The sequence below is a fragment of the Emydura macquarii genome, unplaced genomic scaffold (genome assembly GCF_026122565.2).
Source record: "Emydura macquarii macquarii isolate MOO-44397 ecotype Brisbane River unplaced genomic scaffold, CSIRO-AGI_Emac_v2 contig_2768, whole genome shotgun sequence".
In the NCBI taxonomy this organism is placed as follows: domain Eukaryota; kingdom Metazoa; phylum Chordata; order Testudines; family Chelidae; genus Emydura; species Emydura macquarii.
The window spans coordinates 177,968-204,058 of record NW_027132905.1 but is presented as its reverse complement, the minus strand read 5'-3'; the positions used below and the strand labels follow the sequence as shown (position 1 = coordinate 204,058).

Here is a 26,091-nt window from a genome sequence, read left to right as displayed (position 1 = left end):
CTACTGTAATGAAAAGGGTCTTAGAAAATTAAATTAACAAGGGGGGACCAGGCTGATATGAAACTAAATTAGCATCAAATGCAAATTACAGGGTACTTAATGGTAGAAACAGGTGCAGAGAAGGACCCTAAATGAGATAAATGAATAAAACATCCCTCTGCACAAATGTGGAAGCTGACACAAAGTCAATGATATGAATAATTCAGCAGCCTCAACACTGCTGTTGAGGTCAGCTTTCCTTGACCTTTGAAACAGGAAGTAAAATTCTGTCCAAATTTGAGTGACTGGAAATGTAACAGTTATTTGTTTAAAAAAAAGCCTAGCTTTAAAAAACAAAAAAACAAACAGAATATATTATATATATTTCATAACAAATTGAAGCATTGAATAAGTGTACTCCAGAAAAAAAAATGAAGAATTAAAAGCCTAATAAATGTGAGATTAGCAGTGGTTATAATATATTTGTTTCAAGAGGAAATCCTAATAAAAGGTTTATATGTGAGAATATTCAGGTCAAATAATGATCTGAATACAGGCAGCATTAAATGATTTCATCTTTGTTTAAAAATACTTCAGCTGTTCATCAGAGGTTATTAACAGAATCAAACAAATGTTTATATTTCAGGCATCTGTTTTTTGTTTTGTTTTGTTTTTTAAATACAGCATTAAGGCATTTAAAATTAGTTATGCAAAGCTAAGTAATCAATCATTTTTGTGCGATAAGCTTTTTTTTTTAAAAAAAAAAGCTTGTAGAATGTATTTCTGGAATGTCTTTTTTTCTATAAATCCTGATTTAATAAATAATGAGTTTTAGAAATTAATTTATCTTAAAAAAAATTCATTTTCAAGATTATACCACCCTGATAATTGCAAACTTAAGCACATCACACAATTAAGACTGTATATGTAGCTATATATAGGTATAGTCGCACAGAGATTCTCATATTCCAGAGAGCACATTCTTCTCACATTTACAAATCTGGAGCATCTCCATTAAATTCAGTGGCATTCCTTCATATTTATATTCATATAACTAAGAGCAGAATAAGACCCTGCATTTTTCACTTTGACAAAATGCTCAGGAAGAATTCTGGTTCACATAATTTCTGACTAAAAGGTGTGATCCTAATTTCAAATTGAGTTTGGCACTAATATAGATTAATAAGGTATGACAAACAACTAATTTATCCAAGTTGGAAAGACAGGCAGAATATATGCAGTATATCACCCCTGCTGCTTGTTTTACAAGCTAACAAAAGATGTTAGATAATAGAAGTTCTCTCTCCTTTCCCTTCGCTTCTATTAATCTGTTCAGCAGTTTACCTGCTTACCTTTCATCTGTATAACGCATGTCAGATACAAGATGATCATTACTGTCGGCGTAATTTTATTTTCTACTTTTAGAACATAAAAATGCCATGCTGAGGACTGAGTCTCAAGAAGCCTGTGCTATGAAATTTGCTGTAGCAAAAAAGTTTGATTGGTAGTCGATCCTAATGGAAGGTCTGCATTTAAAGGAAAGTAGCAGCAATGAAGAAGCACATTAATGAGACAATCAAAATCATTCCTCACATTGCATAATCAAGTGTGGTCAACCAAATGCTGCTTATTTAGGGTTTTAGTTAATGACTAACCTGGGCTATGGCTTTGTGTGCCAAGTGGCTTCCCCTAAATGATAGCTATGAGAACCCAGCTGGTTCTAATTTTGAAACAACCAGTTTCTCTATTCCCCAAGTGCTAAAGAAAATAATCCCAGCAATCCATGACTACACGCTTTCACAGAGACAGCAGTGAGAATCTGAATGTAGAGATAATTAAAGTCATTCCCGAAACTTCCAACGAAGCAGGGGGGGGGAATAGGGAAACCAATGACCTTGTTTAAATTACACTAACCACCAGTTCGATTTGGAGAAGGGGGGGAAAAGTTCTGGTTTTCGATTTTTTTTTTTAAACTCTCCTCTACTCTAATGGTTACAACATTTGCAAAGAAAATGTAATAGATTGTGGCTAGTAGGAAGATTAGAATGAGGTTTGGAGCCTGGATGTTCCTAATTTGGCAAGAGCAGAGGGAAATGCTTTAGTATTTTGGGAAACTCGAATAAAATCATGTCCAACCACTCCAAGGGAAATGATCCTGTAACAGCAATAAAAACAACTGGTACCTGCTTCAAACACTGACAACATCTTTTTAAGATTAATGTTTCCTGCAGACCTGCCATGAGTTAGGGCTAAAATAATTTTAATATTAACAAAAAAACTCAAGAACATGTCAAACTCAAGCCAATCCTCTGAAATACTAGTCTTTCAGAAAACAATGGGTCAGATCCTCAGCTGGTGTAAACTGGCATAGTTTCATTGCCTTTGATGGCGCTACACTGATCTGGCCCCATTTGTGTAATATAAATAATGCCTTCTTCACACCAAAAATAAATGGTAGGTTCCTGTCTTTAATGACATTCACCACTCTGGATTCTGCACAGAATTCAGAAATGGCAAGGAAGAGTTTAAAACGTGTGTAATCTCTGTCTGCACTATCTGCCTTTAACAGGAAGAAGAGATCAGCTCAATGAGTGCTATTCAGAGCCTCTCAATTAACCTGATTAGTTCAGCACACTGCTCTCATGAATGACACCTTATCTGGAAAATGAAGGAAAAACTTCCTTCCTTATGGAGAGATAGGAGTCCCCGACAGCTAGAAAGATGCAGCCTATCAATGATGAGCTCCCCAGTTCCTTTTCCCTTTTCTAGCATACAGGTCACTGAGACCAGAAGAGGCAATGCCTGATTGGATTTTGTGTCCTAGGGATAGGCCGTGCATGATCTCATCTGTCCAGGTGGCCTACTAGAAAGCTGGAAAAGGATGGCCCCTAGGCAACTGCAAGCCCCTTCTTTCAGAGTCAACCAGGCACATGATGGGATTCCTGGGAACTGGCTGCATTCATTAACCCTTCAATAACTAAAGCAGCCCCTGAATAGAATACCTGCATGTGACAGGTAGAAGGGTAAGACTCTCCAAGCTTCCGCAGGGCTGTGCAAAACAACAGCTTGTTTAAATGTGTTGTAGTTGGGAACTTGTTTTACATTTGACAGACTAATGGGACAGAACCGTGTTACCATGGCAAAAGAGTAGTCACAAAATTCTCCTTTACTTCCCCCAGAACAATCTCAGGTATTTTTTTTTTTTAAATCATGCCACTTAGAATAACACAAATATTAACTAACAGCATTATCCCTGTTCGAGCATAGATGGCTGAGAACGTGAACAGGGATGGCTCTGTTATGAATCCATTCCAAGAGTTAATAATAACCGGGGAAAATAGCTAAGTAAGTTAGTTACAATATTTGAAACGTCCATTTACAAAGCCCAAATGCCTTTCAGGGTATTGATACTCCAGCATCCTAAAACCACGATGACTGAAGGGTCTTAATATTCCAGTATCAGAAATCCCAGGTGGTTTTTATGCTCTATTGTATTACCACTCTGGTAGTTTCTCATAAATTAAGCCAGCAGTGTCACAGTGAGCAACTCTTTTGAAAGAGGGACTTTTCTCGCGTGGTACAGTGTACAGCATACGACAGTGCCTGTACGCAGAATGGACTTTATCCGGGATCAGGGCTTCCTTTCTAACGAAAGAGGTGCTGCAGCTCACGCCATTGAGTGCCGGGGCTCAAGCAATTGTTTTACTTTCATAATTTCCGGGGCAAGCCCAGAGGTGCCGGAGCTATGAACTGCCAAGCCTAGAGGTGCCAGGGCTCAGCCCTGGCAGAAATCAAGCACTGTTCTAGGAGTTTTCCTCTTGCCCAATGCCCGGTTTATTCAGTCTTCCAAAGTGCCAGATCTGTTACTAAAGCTGGACTAAACAGGCTTTAAAACAAAATAGCTCGACGTAGGCAAGAGGCTGTCTTGTCTATTTAGATGGCAAGCGCGCTGGGGCAGAGACTGTCTCTACTATGTGACTGTACAGTGCCTAGCACAACGAGACCTGGGACAAGGGCCACCTAACGGTGCAGGGGAATGGCTCTCTCAAGAAACATGCTGCTATTTGCTCTCTCCCCCACACAGCTGTCCACTGCTCCACTCCTTATCAAGCCGCAGGGACAAGTTCCTGTCCTGACATGGAGCGAAAGGGAGCCTAAGATTGATCGTTAATAAGAAAGCAAATTCCAGGAAGAGGCTTTTAAAATTTAAGGCGCTTCAGACCATGAAGTTTCTCCGCCGGGAGTTCGTGAACCCCAAGGGAGATCACAAACAGGTGTCCTGGATTCAGGAGCCCCCTGACATCTTCATGTTGCTAAACAGCAGAGGTCCCTGTTAGGTGGAAAGAGGGTTCCAGTGGGATGTCAACATCTCTGCTCTAGACCAAGAAGAATCTAGGGCTAGATTAAGAAGTGGGCTCATTAGTAGGAATTAGTGGGAACCTACAGGGTATAATATTTTTTTAAAATGCACAGCCAGACATGCAATCTTAGAGGAGTGGCATCAAACAGAACACATCTCAGGGTCGGCTCCCGCTCATACCTGCACACATAGAGCCAGGGATTTTTCCAGCATACACAGAAACGCGTGCCAGGCGCCTGGGATCAGAACCTGGCCATTACAAGGCTGAAGTCACGCAGAGAAACCTGGGAAGAATCCTTACATCAGCGCTTAATAGCTCCAAGCATGGCTAATTTTCTTGTTCTTTTAAAGTGAAGAACTTTATAATGACAATGGAATACATTTCTCCCTGTCTTGTGACAACCTTCTACAAAATCTAAACTAGGTAATATGTTTTTTAACATCCACTTATCAAAGTGACTTAACATCTGGGATGTCAGCCAATGGTTATGTAGAGATATAGATGCCAAGAAGACTAACTGAAAGATTATATTCATAAAGATTACAATGAAGACAAGAATCCAACTGAATAGAAGTGGATAGTTATCCCAGGCAAAAAAAACCTGGAAGGCAGCCTACACAATGATGGAGAAAATTACTGAAAAAGGTATTTTGAATACCATCTGATGTTACAAGAATTGATCTAACTATGGTTTTACAGTCCTTGAGATTTTTTTTTACCCAGTACAGCCAATGATTATCCCCTGTATTAATAACTCTTCCAAAAAATGTTTTTGATATTCAGTTCATGAACGGTTTTGGAAGCATCCAAAAGGACACTGAAGTGAAGCACAGAAGAAGTTCCTGACTCAAGCAGCCAGCCTGGCAACGCTCTGACATGAAAAGGGAATTTATTAACACATTGCCAGACATCTAGGAATGTTATTTTCATTTTTTTTTAATTTGTTGCAGATGAAAGCCCCCTCTGAAGGAGGTATGATGGACTTGCTCTCGTTCAAGAAAAGATCACTTTTTTCAAACAACATCTGAGCCTATAGCTGGACTGAACAATCCCTATTGGCTGAAATTGACATTTTATAACAATATTAAGAATGTCTCGGGGGGGAAAAATCTGAATACACAGAAAGATTTTAGGATCTTGCCAACAATATCAAAACAAAATTCCATCTCTCTCTCTCCAGCACTGAAAGTGTTAAAGAAAACAAAAAAAGAACAAGTGTACAGGGTCGGATTTACTGGCATTTACTTTTAATCTATGGTCCTTCGCTCTATGGCTTATAAGCTCTATGTCCATCCTTTTTCCTCCTTTATATTTCATGAGGAGACCCACATGCTGCTACTGAGAGACAGAGCCCAAATATCTGGAGGCTTTTTGTCAGGTAAAAAGAGAAGAGAAAGGAAAGGAACAAGAGGAAAAGAAAAGCTAAGAGGCATCTATTAGATGTCACTAGGCTTTTGTATTCATGTCAATGATTCAGGATTAGAGTATTTGAAATAATCTTATTGAGAGGAATCAAAAGCCCCACAGAGTGAGCGCCTGTTCTGTAGCATATGGCAGAGCAGTGGACAATATCTTATTAAAGATGTGTTAGCTAACACTATTACTTTTTATATTCTATTACAAAACTATTTTGTCTCAAACAGTTAGCTAGATGGTATAGTTGCAGTATGCCTTTTCGGGGGTTATTGAGTTGTTATAAAGCTATATAGATTTGCCAGCTTGTCTGCTTAAGACATGACATAGCATTTCATTTCATTTCATTTTATTTTATTTAGTTCCCTCCCCTGCCCTGTATTGCTGGCAAGAGAACCCTGCACTTCACCTTCAAAAGAAAAAAAGTCCAAAAGTATATTCAGGACCACTCCGTTCCCACTACAAATATGGTGTATGTTACACTGATCAACCACTATGATTTCCACCCCATTCCCCAATTAGTTTCATTGCATTTCAAATCTGTGTCCTTAACAAGAGGACGTTGGATATGCAGAATTCACAGACTGCCTCTGCTCTATCTTTAAAAAAAATTCAGACTCAGTTTTGCCAGGTTAAAGAAATTAAAAATCTGTTATAATGAATGGTCTAAACCTTTGTTTTCTCTAGGACAAAGGCTTGTAATTGGAGAAATAGCCCTTGTTAGATTTATCTTCATCTGCTTTTAGTTGCTAGCTGCCTCTAAGGTAAAGACAAAACCGTACTGTTTGTAGCATTTCAGCGACTGCAGTGAAAGTCTGTATATCTGGGTCACTTTAGTACTGTCCAGGATATAATTTCAGGGTAATGAAATAAAATATTTTAATATTTTCTTCATATAAAGCACAAATGAAAACCACAGCAATATTGCTTTCATATTTCATAATTCCAAATTCTATTTTAAAGTAGTGAAGCAAACTATTCATGCCACTTTTTAAAAATCTAAAATACTGTCCTTAGCAAAAAAGCAAACACTCATTTGATACAGTAATATATTCTGATCACAAACTGCCTCTGCAAAGTTGCTAATGTGACACACTGGGAACTTTGTATGGCTTTTCTGTACTTTTCCAGAACTGTTACAGAAGAAAAACTGATACTACAGGAAAAGAGAAAACTCATACCAGAATTTATCATTACTACCACGTATAAGTGCGGCTGTTTCAGACACTAGGTTAAATACATTTCTAGGATGTCACCCCAGCTACCACTACTTCTCTTTTTTACTGTACTTTATCTTTATTAGCAGTATGTTGTGTTGTGTTAAAGTGATATACCTCCAGTGTAGTGAAGTGTATTTGAATATATCATGGTGGTCCTTGCAGGCGTGGCCACAGATTGCAATTCACTTATTGGATATGGGGCCAAGCCTGCAAACCTTTATGCATGTGATGGTCAGCGGGACAGCTCACACAACAAAAGTTACTCACTTGCATAAGCACTTGCACGATTGTGCTCTTGGTTCGATTCTTCTGCACAAAAAGCTGCCACCAATGTAGGCTACACATTTCGTATTCAAAACAATTTTAGCCAATCTACAGGAAAATTTAGTATGATCTCTACAAACACATTTTCACATCCCTCTCATTCCTAGCAATCATGTGTGTATTCCCACTGAGACAGCAAATGTTGAAATAAATCAGGGGGTGAAGGAAGGACGGTAAATTTATCCTCAGCAGCAGCAGTCTAGATAATGCAACATTTCTGAACTTTTTTTCCCAAAAATACTCTTCTTCTTCATCTTTTTTTTTTTTTTTTTTTTTTAAGCGTTCTGATAAGTTGTACAGATCCATGCAACTCCCTGGGCAAAGTATATCCTCTCTGCTCCACAGCACACTTTGAGGTAGCAGCTCGCATTAAGATATTGATAGGTTTGAAGAGCACATATGAAGTTTTGGGAATAGAAACACAGGGAAGGCCCCAGTCGAGCCAGGTTCTGAACTCATTTCAGTGGGAGCTGAGCACACTCTGCCCTTTGTAGAGGACACGTAGCCCAGGCACCATCATCCAAAATTTTTGCAGATGCCCTCTAATTTTGAGTGTTCAGCTTTCTGATTTTCTGAAGTGCTTGGCAGCTCCCAGTGACATAACTGGAGTCTGGGGTGTACCTCTGAAAAATTAGGCCAAAGATCTCCTAGGGTGCACTCCTAAAAACTGAGACACCCAAAATTAGCGCCCAATGCTGAAAACATTTGCCCCAAATGACCAAGAATGGGATTTTCAAGATAGCCTAAGAAAATTAGGCACCTAAATCCCAGTGAAATTAAATGGAAGTTGGATACTTAACAACTTTGGGTTCCTTTGAAAATCCAACCCTTAATTCTTAAACCATATAAAGGCAAAAAATCTCTTCAGGACAGAGACCATCTATCTGCCTGACACTGGACAGCACCTAGCACCATGAGGCTCTGATCTTGACTGGAGTCACGTAACTATTAACGGCGAGTGAAATGTTTTCAGGGAAACCCAAAACAACATAAAACTCACCTAGTTTGGGGTTTTATAACCACCTGGAAACTCAGAACTGGGTTTCTGAGGGGTTCACAAACCTCTTGAGTGAAGCTGAGACCATGTCAGGGTTTTGCGGCCCATAGTTCTGAAATCGTACGAAATTTGTGGATTTGACGGAAAAAAGCAACCAACAAGTGGAAGTCATTTGGTTTAGGCCAATTTCGGCTTTGAGATTTTGGCTTCATTCAAAGTTGAAACACAAAGTGGAACTCAGGGTTGAGGGTAAGGAAAGACTGGGAGGAGAGACACACATACACATGGACTGAAACCAAAGAAATTTTTTGAACAAATCCCTATGAAGCTATCCCCTAGGATGACCAGACGTCCTGATGTTATCAGGACTCTCCCAATACTAGGGGCTTTGTCTTGTATGTGCAACCCCTCCCTCCCCCCAAAAAAAGTGTCCCAGTTTTTCATACTTACCATCTGGCCACCCTATTATCCCCCCAGTTCTATGTTATTTGAAGCAGGACTGAAACCACGTGAGTGTTCATTCCTATACCACTTAAGAGTACTGCTAGAGCTTATCTGGGAGGGATTCAGACATTTATATGGGACTCTTCTAAGTGAAAAGTTTGTACTGACTGCAGCCTCCATTTCTGTTAGGAAGGTTACGACTCTTTGGGTCACCTAATTTACATGGAAAAACGTTTTAGATAATATTTTGCAGCTGTGCCAATCCCAACCGAATCCTGACGAGCAGTGTTTGGTCCCTACCCTCTCAAAATGTTCAGTAACAGGCTTAAAGTAGCTCACATTCACTGTCCCTTTTGAGAACTTGTGTGGAGCATTAATGTATTTTGTCTGCGTGACACAAGAGTAGCATAACTTTCCTGGGGGCAGGGGCGATACTGCTCAGTCTGCTGGTTCAGACAAGACAGTCTACGCAGAATCTGCACACTTCACGTACGTGCATGTAGGTAACATACTTTATATTCCCCTTCTGGTGAGCCGCCTTTTGCCAACATATGCTCATTAACATCCACTTTTCTGCTCCTGCAATGTACCTCGTTCCGGATTAGTGAAACCAAAATGGCTTCTCGGTGTATTCTATACTTACATTAACCCTGACTCCCTTGCCAGCATCAGCCCCTGAACAAGCTGCGTTTCCTTGAAAGCCAGAGTCCCCTCTGATGCACAGCAAGATGGAGATGCAGCACATGGTAGACTAACCTCCTTTCCCCCAAAATACACCTACAAGAGATTGCCATCAAGCTCCCATTGACCACTGGGGCTTGGTCTCTCCCTGACATGTGCCTGATGGTGAGACAAAGTGGAGGTCTGGCCCAGAGTAACAGGGCTATGCTCTGTGTCCTCTCCTGTCCAGATGTAAAAACAGCCCATAGGGAGCGGAAATGAAGGCAGGTCAAGAGGGCTTTAAAATGCGGTCGTGTAAACAGCTCTGGTGGGTACTGGGTGTGATGCCCTGAAGTTCAGGTACATGCTAAAGTAGCTGCCCATTGGAGACAGCGTGCATTGCCAGAGGGACAGACTTCCCTTCGCTAGGCGTTACCAGCGCCCATCGCCTACGGTTCCCACGGTCACTGGCATTTGCTGAAACCTGGTCATATTTCCTATGCCATCTTGTGTCCAAATCAATGTTCTGCGGGCACTGAGCTAGTCACCTGCATCCAGACGCCTACTGGTGGCTTCCTCACTCAGGGGATTGGACTAGATGACCTCCTGAGGTCCCTTCCAACTCTACTATTCTATGATTCTAAAACCCACATCCTGACATCACTTCTCCTCCTCAATGACGAAGAGCTTTTACCTGGCCTTACGGCACTTCACAGACCTTCCTTATTCTTACTTGGGCACGTAAAGCTACTGCTAAATACACTCACTGCCACATCTGCACTAGGACTGAACAGCATGTTTTCGGGAGGCAGTAGGGTAGAACTGGCTGCTATGTCCTGCAAAACATGTCTGTATTTCCCCTGGAAGGTACTTTGGCATGAAAGAGGAAGATGAGGCCCATTAAATCCAATCCACTACGCGAGAACAGCGTAAAACGGAGACGGGGAAAGTCGTTCATGCCTCTTTTCACGCCACTGCACTATGAAATCCTTATCTGCAAATATACAAGTTTTCAGGCTAGAGACTGAATGATTTCAAAACCACCTGTAAGCAAGTCAGCTCCCTCGGTACTCTGGTGATTGGGTGCATCCCAGATAGATTAGAGAGAGACATTGATTGATCTGATAACTCCTACTGAGAACAGCTCTGACTGGGCCAAAATATGTAAGCAAATGTCAGATGGAATTTATTCCTCAGAAGCTGGGTCCATTTCAATGTGAGGAAAGATGGCAGGATGTGAAGGACTTCAAAGTTTTCACATACTAAGGCCATTATGATCACCAGCCTGACCTCCTGCATAGCCCAGGGTATAAAATTTCACCTAGCGTGGTTTCCATCATCAAGCCCAACAATTTACAGCTGAACTAGAGTGCATCTTCTAGAAAGACATCAGTCTTGAAATTCACCTAAACAGGTCCTCTTTTAATTGGCAAATTGCAGCACGGCCCATTTTCAGGTCACCATTATCACACAGACTAATCAGGCAATCTGGAAAATGGCAGAATTCAGGCTGACCAGAGATTACCAAGCAGGCTGTTGTCAGACCCTCTCTCACTTAAGTAACATCCCACACTAGAGGTGTATAGTATAGATCTGGAGACAGAACATGACCTTTTATGCTGAAGTTATTCTGCCACATGTTCGAGATTGAAATAACTATATGTATCTCAACCAGGAGAACTACTGTTTAGTGTTTACCAGATCCATCCATAAAAGGTAAAGAAAAACACAGCAAGCATTGATATCTCACTTGATTACCTATATCTACAACGGTCAGCTGGGTTAAAAAAAAGTTTGCAAGGGTGCCAAGATAAAGAAACAATTTTCCCGCATCAAGAAATAATATAAAGCTCCACTTTCCACCCTATGTGACTTTCGTCATTATCATCTTTTCTGATTCTTACAAAGCAAACCTAATTAGGAAGCTCTCTCATTAGTCTTCCAGAAAAATTAGCACAGCTTATGCTAATTACTCCTGTAAAATTTAATAAACTCGTTGAAATGGGAATAGTCTAATGAGGTTTTATTTATTGAACTAAGATAACTGTAAGGAAAAAGGTTAGGACACAGGGATATCTAGATTGGTAATAAAACTACAATTTATTCAATTTCTGCACAGAAATTTTATTGCAAACCTTTTAAATTCAAATATGAGTTACAATGTGAATGTTAAATCAATCTAGAATTTAATGTAATAACAGGAAGTGCTCCATTTTTACTTTATCTCTGATTACTATACAGCCCATTGCTTCACTTGTAACAGGAATTGTGCTTCCCTTTTACAATTAGTTCTTGGTGATCAGAGCTTCATTTGGACACATGTAAAACTGGGTTAGACATCAAGTACACAGGCAACTCTAAAAAGACAATTCCACACACACTGTGTTTTTTCCATGAGCTTCCTTGGGAGGACTGGTCTATGAGAATATTAGATTTATACCCCTCTTCAGAGAACAGACCGATCATTATAGGACGCTAAATTTCTTTAGGTCACTTTTATAGCTCTACAGTAGGTTATTATAATAGACGGAAGTATAAAGTAATTTTCTAGACGGCTCTCACATGCACCTATTGATTTTTTTTAAATCCCATTTTGAAGTAAATAAAAAGGTCCTGTCCATATTTCCTACATATCTAGCCACAAAAAGTTCTAACTTTTAAATTGAGAAACAGCCTTTTGTACAAATTAACTCAGCAGCCATAACAACTTTTCTATCTGTACCCCACTAACAGTTTTCTTGAATAACCAATCGAAAAAGACTGTCAGGGGAAGAACAGCGCAACGTTTTCCATACAACTAGAGTTGTCTAAAAAGCTGTAAGAGTTTAGCTGGTGATTCTGTGCTAAAGTTACGTTAAATTCAAAGAAAAGGCTTTATTAGACTGCAAGGCACATGGGAGTGCTTTAGCCCAAACGCCAAATGAATTCTGCAAGCTCACATGCAAATCAAAAGAGCTAAATATGGTTTTGCCTATCAATTGACACAATACCATAAGACTTTATGCCTGCAGAAGTGACAATAAGCACAACTAAACAAATGTTCTGACTTGTGCAGACATTTTAATGTTGCAACCATTTTTAAAGTACTCTTCTTAAGATATAGAGACTCCATATAGTTGGCTTTATATTTTTCAAACTAAAAATGAATAGGATAAATGTCACGAGAAACATCACTAAAGCCACTAACTGTATAAAGCACGTACTTATTTGGCCTAAATTGTCTGAACTAACCCTAGCCAAGAAAAGGTTTTAAGTACCCTACTGGGACAGATGCAAAGCGGCAACAATAGAAGCCACACTAATGCGATCCAGGTAACACAATCCTGTTTCAAAAACAGAGGCAAGGCTAATTACAGCACTGCTGAGTCAAATTTCTTATCCCATTGCAACCCACAGGAACAGGTCAAAATCAAATGTTATTCAAACCACAGTCATATCGACCTTCTGTATCAAAGTCACAATTTAAAACCAAGTGAAGAACTTAAAAGCTTAACCCATTCACAAGCAAAAGGGGGTTCATTGCGGGTGGCGAGGTAAGATTTATATTATAAACTAAACCGTATTCAACTTGTTTTTTAAACCCGGAGTTCAAAATTGCAAGCCTTGTCTCAATTTCAGTAAATACTGCTAATTGGACCACAACTAGGAAGTTATATCCATTTTTTCATATAATTGGTTTGCTGGTTTTTTCCTTCAAGCTGGTGAAAATCTGGAGGGTTCACAGTTTAAACGAGTTGCAACTCACAGCTTTGCATGTTGGATTGTTAAGCAAACTAGTTCTGTAAGCCAGCTATTCGCATCTTAATATTTCATTTTTCAGTACAATGAAAAACGCATGTGAAATTTGTAGCTTTCATGTTGTTCAAAATGCCCACTTTAACACCCTATTATAGTGTTCAACTGCACAGCATATTTAAAGAAATCTCTACAGAGATGTGTTTTTATGTGTCTTCTTTTATTTCCCTTGGTGTTACCTAATTCTAGTATCATGTGAAAAGATGCATGATTAATATATATATATTCTGAGATTCAAGCCATCTCAGGATTAGATATTGTAATTAATCAAAACATCTTCTATAAGCTCCAAAAACATTCACTTTCTTAAACTTAAACAAGAGATCAACCTGAAAGACTACCTAAGCACAGTGGTTCCTCTCTGATATGTTCTCTTTTATATAATTCTGTTTTGATGTGGCGCTGAACAAATCTGACTCTTTACCTTTTTTCATAAAAACGGACACTCCGGCACAGAAGGTACTTTGAACTTAATATAGTGATCATTAACTCAGACAATAAGACAAAGAAGAACTCTACTCTATACTCTGGCTTTCCTGTGTATAGTTTCCCTTCAGGGTCCCTGTATTCATGGATTAGTGCATAGTATTACTTTCCCTGTTTGATGATAGACAGTTTCAGTCCTTCCTGGCCATTTAACTCTGGTAGAGTAATGCCACATAATAAACTGTTTATCATATATGTTTCTGTTCAATGAATTTCAATAATTAAAATGTAAAAATGACTATTTGGCTACAACTTTGCATAATTTGCGAACAGACTGCAAATTGCTCAGACCAGCTAAAACAGATTTATTGTTCTACAGTGATTTACTTGGTCACGTCAGATTAGTAATATGGATCTGTTTTAAAACACAATAATTAAGACAGGCAAAATGAATTAATCAACTGACAATACAGTCAAAATAGCACTCCAACCAAAGAAAATAACTGGAGAAAATCTTAGTTTGCAGATTTTTTAAAAAAAATGTTCTTATGCATAAATAAAAACCTTAAAATGTAGATGGATTGCATCCAACAGAACTACTGTAGCTAAAAGTGACAATGATTCAAACATTTTTCAAATAAAAGTTAAATATTTATAAGCATCCGACCACATTCCATAAATCACAAACTATTATTTTATTCCTGAAGCTTCCCTGGCACAGCATGTGAATTGAGCCACAGCAAGAAAAATATCCCTTTCTGAACATGAATCAGATACAAAAACTAGAGCATTCCAAAGAGCAGGTCTCACAGCTACATGTCAGATGACCCTTCCATGGGAATCACAATTGCACAGCGCAACTAATTCGGTATCAACAACAAAATTTCATCCACATACACACACAACCCCTTTCCCATTAGCAACACACAGCAGGTGTTTTATTATAATGAGGAATAATATAAAATTGAAGGAAACAATAGCGGTCCTTACCTGTCAATTATCACTGGATCTGATGGAGTCTCATTTCTGTTGCCACAGCTTTTCTTGTCACAGCAACGGCTACAGAGCAAAAGTGAGAGGATTTAGTGCAACCATTACACTGTAAAATCATCATTACGAACACAGGAGGTTCAAATTGCAAGCTAGAGTTACCATTCTGTCCCCGTCTGGAAATCAGTCGAATTTAGTGGGTCACATGTGGGTTAATTACTACGTTTAACTTCTTGCACAGCTGGTTAGTAACGGCAAACAAAGAGAAAGGGGTTTTGCCCGCTTTCAGGAACGATAGTTCAAGGATCACTTCAAATAGGGATTGTGGTCTGTCTACCCCTTTTTCATAGGGCCAATACACACACATCAAGACCGTTAACAAGAGCGGGCTCTTTTTCCAGGGAGCACAATTTTACCATCTGGATTAGTGCTTACCCTCTGTGCACAGATTATGCTATTGGTTTCCATGCGAAGTAGAATTCCCAGCACAACATTCTCCCCCTTTTAAAATATTGTTGTGAGCAGAGAAGCTAAAAACAGAAACGCCATTGGCTTAAGTTTTCTGAGAATTTTAATGATTGCTAATAGGACTATGGAAAGCGCGGCACTGCCGGCTGGTGCCCTGTATTAGGTCAGATCTAAAGCAGGCGTTTGAAATGTAAACTCCCTTTACCGAAGCACTGGTCCACTGCTGAGCTGGAGGCTTGGATTCTTTTGAACTAAGATGGCTCGTTATTTCCAAAGAGAGTTAAATTGTTGTTTGTGATGATTTCTTGTCGGGGGTGCGCGTCTATTAAGAGCCTGACTCATTAAAATATTACACAACATCTCTCACACAATATACATATTTCCGCTTCGGGCAGGGACATAACTGGTTAGAGACGGACCATGACTTTCCTGGGACCCCAGCCTCAAAGCCCTTCCTTTCCTAAGGAGTCCCGTCTAACCAATCCGGTTCTTATCCACTTCCTTAGTGGTAGAACATAAATAATCAACAAGGATCCCCCCTGCCAACCCACCCCTGTGCCTACCCTTAATAAGGGATCCCCCACTGGAGGAAAAAAACAGCCCCAGGCCAGAAGGGCACATTGTCTCTGTGCAACCAGAGTCCCCATGCAATCCCACCCCTTGTTCCTTAGCCCCCACACGGGTCCCCAGAGCGACCTCAGCAGCGCCTCGAGGCTCCTGTCTGGGTGTGGATCCAGGGGTGGGATCACCTATATTACCCCTAGCTTCCACATTCACCAGGGATGATGGGCCCTCTGGATTCGGCAGATTTACTGACAGTGACCGAGACGCCTCGCCCTATACAAGGAACCTTTCTGCAAGTGCCAGCTTTGCTCTGAGTGGAACTGAAGAAAACTAAATTGTACGTAACGTCTACTTTCTATTCCGACATTCAGGGTGAGGGTCCTGGCAGGAATTACTGCTACTCTTACTTCATCTAAGAGGGACTATTTTTTTCCTACAGAAAGTGGAAGCACACCAGCACAGGAAGCGGTCATTAGAAATGCGTATTACATAAATAGCTCTGCTGGGTGTATGACAAAGGTTCTCTTATGCTGTGAACAATAGAGAGAATAATGTACAGTAACCCACCAAGGCGAGCAATACAGCCACTAGCCACACGAAAAATAACAAACAAACAAAAAATATGGCTTTATAAAACCAGCCTGTTGAAATGTGGTTTCCAAAAGGAAAAAAAAAGTTACCCAGAGGGGGTGGGGGGAATACATAATGTTTTAATACATAATGTTTTTCACTGTAAAAGCTTCAAGGCAACTCTTCAGGATTGAAACTTTTCACAGGTAATGCATGGGGAGGATCTTCAATTCTGTGCAAGATGCATCGTTTAGGACAGCCAAAAAAGCTGCTTACAACACCGCCCCACAACTGATTCACCAACAAAATGAAAAACCTCGGCACACAAAATATATCCAAATATAGGAAGGAATAAAATAAGCTCATCTATCATGGAGTCTTTTTTGATTACACAAGGGAATTTAGCTTGAATGTGTGGCATTGCGAAATTCACCCAAAACCGAAGTAACGAAAACCACTAATATTTTTTAAATGATTAAATTTTAATTAGAAACATAGTTGGCTCAAGTTAAGACACCCTAGTTCCTGTGACTAACGTGAAGCACGGCCAGATTCTAGCATTCTCATTGCGGTTTTGAAGAGCCTTATCCCATGAGGAGCCCCACCAACTCCAAAACGATTACATCTCGCGCAAATGTCACTGGATGGAAGAGGATCGAAACCTGGCCCCGGAGGCCAAAATCTGCCACTCTTATTTATGCTGTTTAAGGCCCCAACCTAGAAGCCGACCCACACGGGCAGATGCCAATGCCCACACATTACCCAATAAGGTCTGTCCTTGTGAAACAAGTTCCTGGAGCAGGACCAAATACCTCACTCTAGTGCTGGGACATGCCCCATGGAGGGGCCCCCTAGGAAAAGAACTAACCAAGGTGGAATGGGGTGAAGATGCATCAGTTAAGATGGAGAGGATTACCACACACTAAGGCTAAGGGGGAATTGATTGGTTTCGTTTCCCTGCAGGGGAGCTCACCTTCAAAAGTTTGGGAAACACTGATTTACTTATTGAGTAGGACTTTCTGAGCAGTGAGGTACCAATAAACAGCAGTACGGGTGGAAGAATGCAACCCTTGTGTATTATGTGAAGGTGAAAAGGAATGGGTCCGTGCCCTTTTCCTTGCAGCTTTGTGAAATATAAGGAAGGGCCAAAATGTTGGTTTTTAAGGGGGAGGAGGGTTCAATGATTGGTTTTTACATTAGACATTCAAGCATTTTCTATCCTGCTTTTTCTATGGACAACTGGAGAAGTAAGACAGTACAGAAACCCTCCATTTGAAACCTGGTAAATTGACATGGGAAATCATTTTTTATTCAGTCTGATTCAGACACTTTGGGTTTTGTTAATACCTCGTTAACACTCGGGACAACAGCTGGCTGTGCTAAATATCCACCTCCCTTATCCCTTCAGCTGAGAACTGAGAAAGCTCCTGATACACTTCTCTGAGTCCTCCAATAAATCCTCTGGCTAAAAACAGGGAAGGTGAGAACTGACATTCTGGATACTTCTAAATTAAAAAGTACAAAAGAAAAAGGGTTTTTTTAAGAAACACTTTTCTTTATACACCCCAACGAAGGCGGGGGACGGGCACAATCCCAATTTTTTCCTCCCTTGCGGCTCACTGTTAAAACAACCTTTTCTTATGAAGAACCAAGAAGAAACACACTGTGCAGATGGGCTCAGTTCCCCCAGTGTTGACCTCACCGGGAGGTCCATATGGAATAGTGGCCGGGCAGTTTCCTTGATGCATTTCAGCAGTGCCGCCATACTTGGGCATGTGTAAGCTCAAGCGTCGCGCAACGACGCCAACATCCCTTCTGAAGTCTGATGATCTCAACAGGGTGACCAGATGGCAAGTATGAAAATCAGGACAGGAGCTGGAGGGGTACTAGGCACCTATATAATAAAAAGCCCCAAACATCAGGGCTGTCCCTATACATCTGGTCATCCTAGGTTTCATAGACTTTAAGGTTAGAAGAGACCATCTAGTCTGACCTCCTGCACCTTGCAGGCCACAGAATCTCACCCACCAACTCCTGTAATAGACCCTTAACCTCTGGTTGAGTTACTGGAATCCTTTAATGATTAAAAGACATGAAGTTACAGAAAACCCACCATTTTCACTAGTTTAAATGTGCAAGTGACCCGTGCCCCATGCTGCAGAGGAAGGCGAAAACCCCCCAGGATCTCTGCCGATCTGACCGGGGAGAGCGGAGGGGAGGAAATTCCTTCCCGACCCCAAATATGACAATGAGTTAGACCCTGAGCACATGGGCAAGACCCACCAGCCAGACACCCGGAAAGAATCTCTCTCTGATTTAACACACATTAAAAAGAACCCACCAAGAGGCTCCCCAACCAAACCTGACCTGAATATATGAAAAAGAGAGTGTGCTAATGGACCCTTCTCATCTAGCTCTCCCTGCTCCCTTTGCTTTCTTCTCCTTCTCTATCTCAGACCTAAATATCAGTGCTGTCCCTATACATCTGGTCAGCCCTGATATTTGGGTCTGCAAGGTACAGGAGGTCAGACCTTGCAGTCTGAGATAGAGAAGGACTGGTCCCTTTATGGTCCCTAGGGGCCGCCCATCTCCCTAAAGGGGATGGGGAGAAGGCAGGATTTGGACCTCATTCCCCATGCTGCAGTAGCCTATGGAAAGGGCCGGGGGGGGGAAGGGGCCAGCAGGCTAAGTTGTTAGGATGGGTGCTTCCTGCATGGCCCTTGCACGCAGAATTGCTCCCAAAGCACAATCCCGCTCGCTGGCTTTTCTGGAGCTGGCTGGGTGTCTCCACATCATCCCACCTAGCCCTTGGACTAACTGCGTGGGGGCCCTGAACACGCTTGCCCTATGCGCACAAGTCACTGTGTAAATGCACTGCGCTATCCCAATGGGTTTTTATTCATAATAGTAACTCATAACAACAAGGCAGACAGATGTTCTCTAATTAGCCCAGTACAGCCAAATTACAACCACCCCATTGGCCAGAGTGAACGGCTTCATCCAGGATGGATTTCCTAATTAATAAAAAACAAAAACAAAAAGCAAAAGTTTAAAAAGTTTCAAACAAAAATGCCATCGGGGTCATCAGCAGGATGGGGATCCTTCCAGCCACACCACAGTCCGCCGCCCCTGGAGCAAAACGAAAAACTGGCGGCAGTAGAAGGCTGTTATCTTCAGTGTGGACCTGCCTCTAGGGGAAGATGGAGACACACACTTTGACAGTGGGTCTCACAGCAACGCGCTGTTGAGAGTCGGGAATAATGGGGGTTTCCACTCAGAGCACCGGGCAGACAGTCCACCTTCTCTCAGTCCTGTAACCCAGCACCGCAGCAGCAGCGGGGAGGAGTAATTGCAGGCAAAGTCCTGCTCAGCCTACGCGTTCTCAGGCAGGAGCACGGCTGGTTGCTCTGGTGGCTAACGTGCATGCGATCTGCTCACGCCCAGAAGCTTTGAGAGGCTGGAGAATGCTCAGCATAGATGAAATCATCTGGGATTTAGGTGCCAAACTTCAACAAGTCTCTACTGAGCACGTACAAACTGAGTTTGTTCAAGAGGCTGACCACTTTGGGAAGCACAAAGCAGCTGTCAAACATCAAGGCAACCTTGCTGCCTAATTCCAGTCCCTGCTCCAAAGCACGGAGGTGGTCGAGTTTCTCAGCGTAACAAGTTATATTTTTTTTGAGCCTGGACAAAACAATATTTTGTCCCTAACCTCACTCTTGGAAATGGCAGAGCCATACGAGCTCGCACTTTCCCAAAAAATACAGCCTTAACCATTCACCACGCATGGGCCATTTCAACCTGAACGGTTTAACTTTGGCAAAGTTATAAGCAACTGAAAAGTAGGATTTACAAAGGAAAGTGTCAGGTAATTATAACTATAGGATCCCTACACGCGCTGCCTATAATAAGAATGAATTCCATTGGGATAATGAATTCTTCCCGACCATTATCATGTCAGCCAAAAGAACAACCTTATTTAATAATCTGCAAAGAACAACGAAATCCGTACAAATAAACAAACATCTGAAATGTAACTCACTCACTTTTTTCCTGCAACAATCAAGGGTCTCTCCTGTACATTTGAATTCTTTGTCTTATCTACCCCATAGTTTTAGTACGCTATAAATACCCAGCTTTTGTCACATAAATGCAAAGTTTTATTGTGCAGTGAGTCTTGATAGAAAGCATTGCAGAAAGTTGTTTAGAAATTAAATATCTAAACCAGGCTATTTTAAAATACAGAGCCCTCACTATTTCATGTCTGAAATGAAGAAATTTCATCTCAGGGAGAGCAGGCTGTCTTTCACACCATATGGCTAATGGTAGTGCATAGCAATTAGCTGGGCTGATTAATGGGGAACAGACTCTAATTTTATGCTTATAATTGAGGCTGCATTTGCACCCCTGGTGCAAATTCAGCACATCCCAACTTCCACTTACAACAGGCAAGAAATCAAGAGAAACAGAATGGTGTGGAGAAAGATTTTTTTTCCTTGAGTCCCCTAAAGAGCATCCGATTTGCAATTTAAAAGAGTGTTAGCAACACAATAGATGACAGATTTGTGTAAGAGGGTCAAGCAGCCTGGTAAACAAACAGCACTCCTTACAAATCTACAGCCAGCCAAGAAAACTGTAATCTCTAACATTTGCCATATGAAATCTGAATTTAGTTTTTTCCCATCAGGCATGCAGCATTTGCCTGCAATGGTCTGAGATTTTTTTCCCACCTTGCCTTATGTTTTTGAAAAAGACAGAAAGAAACTAGCAGTAAAGAAAGACAAACATAATAAAAAGCCTGATCCAAAGAATTTTAAGAACAAGCATACACTGCTTTAATAGAGGGAAAGGCTGCATCTGAACGTCATATTGTTCATCGTTCCAGTAATGGAATAAATTTTATCTAGGTCAAAGTATATTGACATGAGTGTAAATCTTAGATGTTGATATTTGTTGGTCTGTTGGCTGAAATCTAGCCGTGTGTCTATTCTGTGATTTAAAAAAAAAATAGAAAAAGTGTGTCTAGGAAAATGAATGCATCAAAGTCTGTATAATTCCTGCTCTTTCAAGAGAGATAAGGTGGGCACAGGAGGGTGAGAGACAAGCTGTCGGGGTACAGAGAGCGCTTCAGGTCTTTTGAAAAGCACTGAGCAAGATTGCGGCTGCCAGTGGCTCTGCAGAAAATGAGGCTGCACTCTCTTGGGGTTAGAATGGGGATTTGCTTCTGCTCCAGTGGAAGTTAAGGGGAGTTGTACCTATTGTCTTCAACAGCAGCGTGCTCAGGTTCTTATTTGTATTGTGGTACCACCCCGAGGCGGGATCACTGTACTAGGGGCCCATATAGACAGACAGGCCCTGCTCAAAAAGCCTGGAATTTAAGAACGGATTGGCCCATTAGCCGGTAACAGCAGCCGATATGGACACTGACACTCCAAACACTTCAGCAGGTGTTTAATTTCAGTCACGTGAGCAGTGCCTTTGCTGTTCCAGGATTATTTACATGGGAAAAGTTAAGCATATGCAGCGCAGGGGCCTCTTTCTGTGTGTGTAGCTCATTGCTGGGGTCTCTAGAGAGCACGCAGTACAAACAGAGCCAATGTATTTTAGGGTGACCCTGCTTCCATTTGTTAACAAATAACAGGCTGGGCGTCCTTAGCAAAGCAAAGTCCCCACTGCAGGCAGGAACTGCAGCACCAAGCGCCTCTCGCAGACCTTGGTTTGCAGCCATCGATCCACACTGTAACGGACTATCGCAAATGGATTAGAAAAGTGTGTCTTTTAACAAAAATGAGTTGCAAGGGAAGGGCCAAATGCTATAAAAGGGCTGCAGACTACCTCACAGGCGGCTGAATCGATGCTGAACTGTCCCAGCAACATGCAAGGGGACCAATCCGCTTGCCCACACATGCCATGTGCTACTGCCAGGGGCAGGACGCTGCGTCTCCAGAGAGCTCTGCTTGGACGATGACGCCAGCGGCCCAGCAGCAGTGCAGATCAACAGGCCAGGCCCACCCACGAGGGAGGCTCTGGTGGTGCAGCATCTGCCTCTAGACTTTCCCCGTGCACCCTCACAGCCACCAGAAAAGCCTGTGCAAAGCTCTCTCACTCAGAAGCAGGTATCAAGAATTAGGCCCAAACTGACACTTTTTAGTAAATATATTTCAAAGGCCACAATGCAGCCAAGTACTAACCATGCCTTTTCACACATTTCCTGTGCCCCCCTGGAGAAGTCATGCTTTTCTGCATTGCAACTGTATACTGTGTAACTTCTGCACTCTTCCAGCAAGCAAAACACTCGTTAATTTCACTGGGATTGCAAGGCTCAGGGTTATTAGCATGGTCTAAGGACTCTGGGAAGAGAAGCACTCTCTCTTCAGCAATAAAAAAAAGAGAAATCAGGAGCTGAGCTTTCTTACCAGCTAGAAAAGAGAAAAAGGCAGGCACCAGTTGCAAAATGGCTACATTAGGAAGAATCACTGCCTGGCTGGGTCAAATTTAAAGGACCCACCTCAGAAAGGCATGCTGGGGGTGGAGGGAATTTCCTATTTAAAAAAAAAACAAAAAAAACCCCAGACCTGCACCAGGGAAAGTTAGGAAATCACCAAGAAAAGCATTTTCTTCTGTGTTTTGCTATCACCAGTTGAACACAGAACTAACCAACTCTGTAACCGATACTGACAAGAGCAGCCCCAGTAAAGACAAACTGCAAGGAAGGTTTGCCTTAAGTGGAAGAAGAGAGAGCTATAAATTTCAAGTCTGAACCCAGCTGAATTAAAGCCAGCTGGTCCATCAACAGAACGCTTTGTCACTTTATTAGGGCAGTTATGGTTGTGAGGGTAGCTAATTACAGCTAGCAAGATTTTAGTTTATTTTATTATTTTTGGTGAGGAAACGTATTCTGGGCCCATTAATGGTAAAGTGTCTAAATGCAAACCAGTAGCAGATTGCTAAGGACAAACCTTTATACATAATTGAAAACTGGTATGATGACTGAAACTGTGCTGCTAATTACACACCCAGAACTCTGTTATTTTGGGATTGTTTAATGCAAGAAAGAGACATTTAAGTCCTAAAATAGCTCCAGAACCAACCTAGATTTTGAAAAACAAATTCATCTTCTCTTTGCTAATTAACTGGAAACAGGGCATTTCTTACCTGCACATTATTTCATGTGTGAGAAGGACTCTGCACATTTCTGGGTTCTTGTCTTGGCCTTCGTACACTATCGCCTAGAAACAAAAGACACGTTTAGCTACACGCCAAAGTGAGTTTGGAGAAAATAAAAGGCATCACAATAACTGAATGCTTAACTATAGTCGCAGGTTGGATGGCTTGCTTAAACAGACTGCGTCACCATAAAGACTGCTTCAAGATTTGTAGTTGGAGAACACGGGCTGACTAGAGTTAGATTCCCTCCTCTCCCATTTCAACCAATACATTATGCACATCTTCAGAGCCGTGTGTAGGACGGGCTTTTTTAGTAGTCAAGACAACCACAATTTTCCTTTCAATTCAAAATAAAATATATACCTAATAGCATGAAACCCCAGAAGGGCTCAGCATAACTTCAGGGCCTAGTCTTCCTTTTTTTAAAAAAGCAAGATAAACAGCTCATGTATTTTTAATTCCAAAAGCAAGAATGTTGTACAGCCTGTGACTTTACTACTAGCTACCAGGAAAAGTTAGAGTCTGATGGATTCTCCACTCCTGTCCACTGTGCTCGCCTGATTTGCGGGGGTATAAGTGAGATGAGAATCAGCCCACTGAACGCGCAGACACTGGGAAGTGAGTAAGGATAAAAGAAACCGGCATGGATATGTGAATCTGTGATCAGCTAGGAGGAAAATCCTTATTATTTGCCAAAACGCGGGGACTACTGTGCGTTCATGTCTAAAATAGGGTCTATGTCTGCAATAATCATACAAAGGGCATCCTGTTAGAAGGTGCATTGCAAATGGACTGACATTACCTACCAGGCTGAGTAAATAAAACTGCTCACCGCTGATTTAGAAAGCGTTCCTACCTGCTTAGCAATGATCGGTATGCATGCAGCCGCAGCATAGCCGCATTTGCTGATGGTAGCAAAGAAAGAATGATCTATTGCTATTGTTTTGCCCTAGAAAACATGGAAACTAGGTCAGTGCCATATCACAATGTCACCCTAATACGGTATACAGCCCCACACATTGCTAACCAGGCCCCACGTACCAGTCCCCTGGGAGGGGCGCCGCCGAGAGTGCACAGAGGTGAAGGCTAACATTTTCAAAAGCACCTATGTAACTTCCAATAGGATTCAGGCGCCTAAATTTCACCCCAAGTCCCAACGACCCACACCCCGCACGGACTTCCCTTCCCAGGAGCCCAGAGAAGGTGGGCCACGGCAGCCGTGTGGGGCTGAAGCTCTATGATCGGAGCAGGTGAGAAGCGGCATTGACTGCCAGTCTGCACCGTCCTCTCCCCAGTGAGAGGCAAAAAGGAGCAGCAGGGATGGGCAGTGGCAGCACAAATCCCGCCAAAGCCACCTTGCCAGAGGGGAGTCGGAGAATACAGTGGAGGGCCCAGCCCGCCTTATTTTTGATCCCGTAAAACTATATTGAAAGAAAATATAACTCAGCTACTTATGGTGAAGTCCCTAAAGCCAGCACTAAAATAGTTCTTGTAAATAAAAAAAAAAGTCTCTGATGATGCAAGATAAAATTAAAATAGAAATACGGAAAACAATAATAAGTAACAAATCAAGGCATCTTACTATATGATAAAAAGAGATGATATCAGACTGGTTTGCATTCAAAATTAACTCCACTTGAAATCAATAAGTGGTTTTTTTCTACATAGACTCATGAATCTTGGGTAGCATGAGCTGATTTTTTAAACACAGTGTTACAGCAATAATATGTATTATCAACAATATGCATTATAATATGCAAGAGTAACACAACAAATAATAGCGAGGATGGGTCTGTGTTATCACTGCACAGATCCATGCTCATTTTCCTGGTATCACTCCAATTTTAGTGTAGGTGGTCCCCAAAGCAAGCGCTGGTACGTTTTGGCTGTAAGGCTAAAACAAACGCCATAAGGCACTAAATTTCCCAGCGCTCCGCTGTAAGTCAGTCTAAGGGGCGCGGCATTTCATCACTGGTCTCCGATCCCATCTCACTCTGGTCAATAAAAAAGCTAGACCTGTTGAAACCAGCCCCTAAATAGGAATTGCGCCAAGTCGCCCCTGAAGCATCAACACCCTCTGGATTAAATGCGAGCTGGATGTACAAGAGCCGCACGTCACCGGCTACTGAGTGACAGAAAATGACACAGACGTCAATGGACCAAGGCCCAGATCCTCAAAGATATTTAGGCACCTGCCCCCCATCGGAAGCCAGGCTAAATACTTTTGAGCATCTGGGCCAAGACCCATCCACGCTTGCCTGCTCACTTCCACGCACCTGACCGGCTTGCGGCTAACATTCGACACCGAGCACCCTAGTCTGACCCTCCTGTGAGGTGCTGAGAGAGTTCAACTCCCACCGACATCCAGGCGCCCCACAGGAGTCACTCGGCACCTGGCAGGTTTGGGCCCTTAGTTTCACATCAGCCTGCGGCACAACAGGAGCCGGCTTGAAAGACGCGCTGGGAGAGCTTGATTTGTCGAGATTTTACGTTGTCACGTGGAACGGAGCAAACCCAGAGACTCAGACCAGTCAACTGGGAGGGTGGATTAAACGCCCAGTCAAACCAGTAGGGCTTTTCACAAAAGTAATTCCCATGAGCCACTTATAATGAAAAGTCACGGGGAGAGCCTGCACCCCCTGGGCAACAGAAGACCCTTATTTTTATTGCATACATTAAATGGGAATCTGCGGGAGATTCTTCCTTTGGAGAG

The 26,091-nt window shown here is 41.9% G+C and overlaps 1 protein-coding gene across 6 annotated transcripts in view; it reads right to left on the bottom strand.

Moving 5' to 3' along the window:
• The window catches only part of EBF1 (EBF transcription factor 1), a 311,039-nt gene that overhangs the window by 273,460 nt on the left and 11,488 nt on the right, over nucleotides 1–26,091 (bottom strand). For all 6 annotated transcript variants that reach the window (XM_067566478.1, XM_067566481.1, XM_067566482.1 and 3 more), the window contains exons 5-6: nucleotides 23,367–23,440; nucleotides 14,610–14,678 (exon numbers count right to left, since the gene is read on the bottom strand). In XM_067566478.1, the coding sequence (XP_067422579.1) occupies nucleotides 14,610–14,678; nucleotides 23,367–23,440 (143 nt within the window). The remainder of the gene's footprint in view (nucleotides 1–14,609; nucleotides 14,679–23,366; nucleotides 23,441–26,091) is intronic.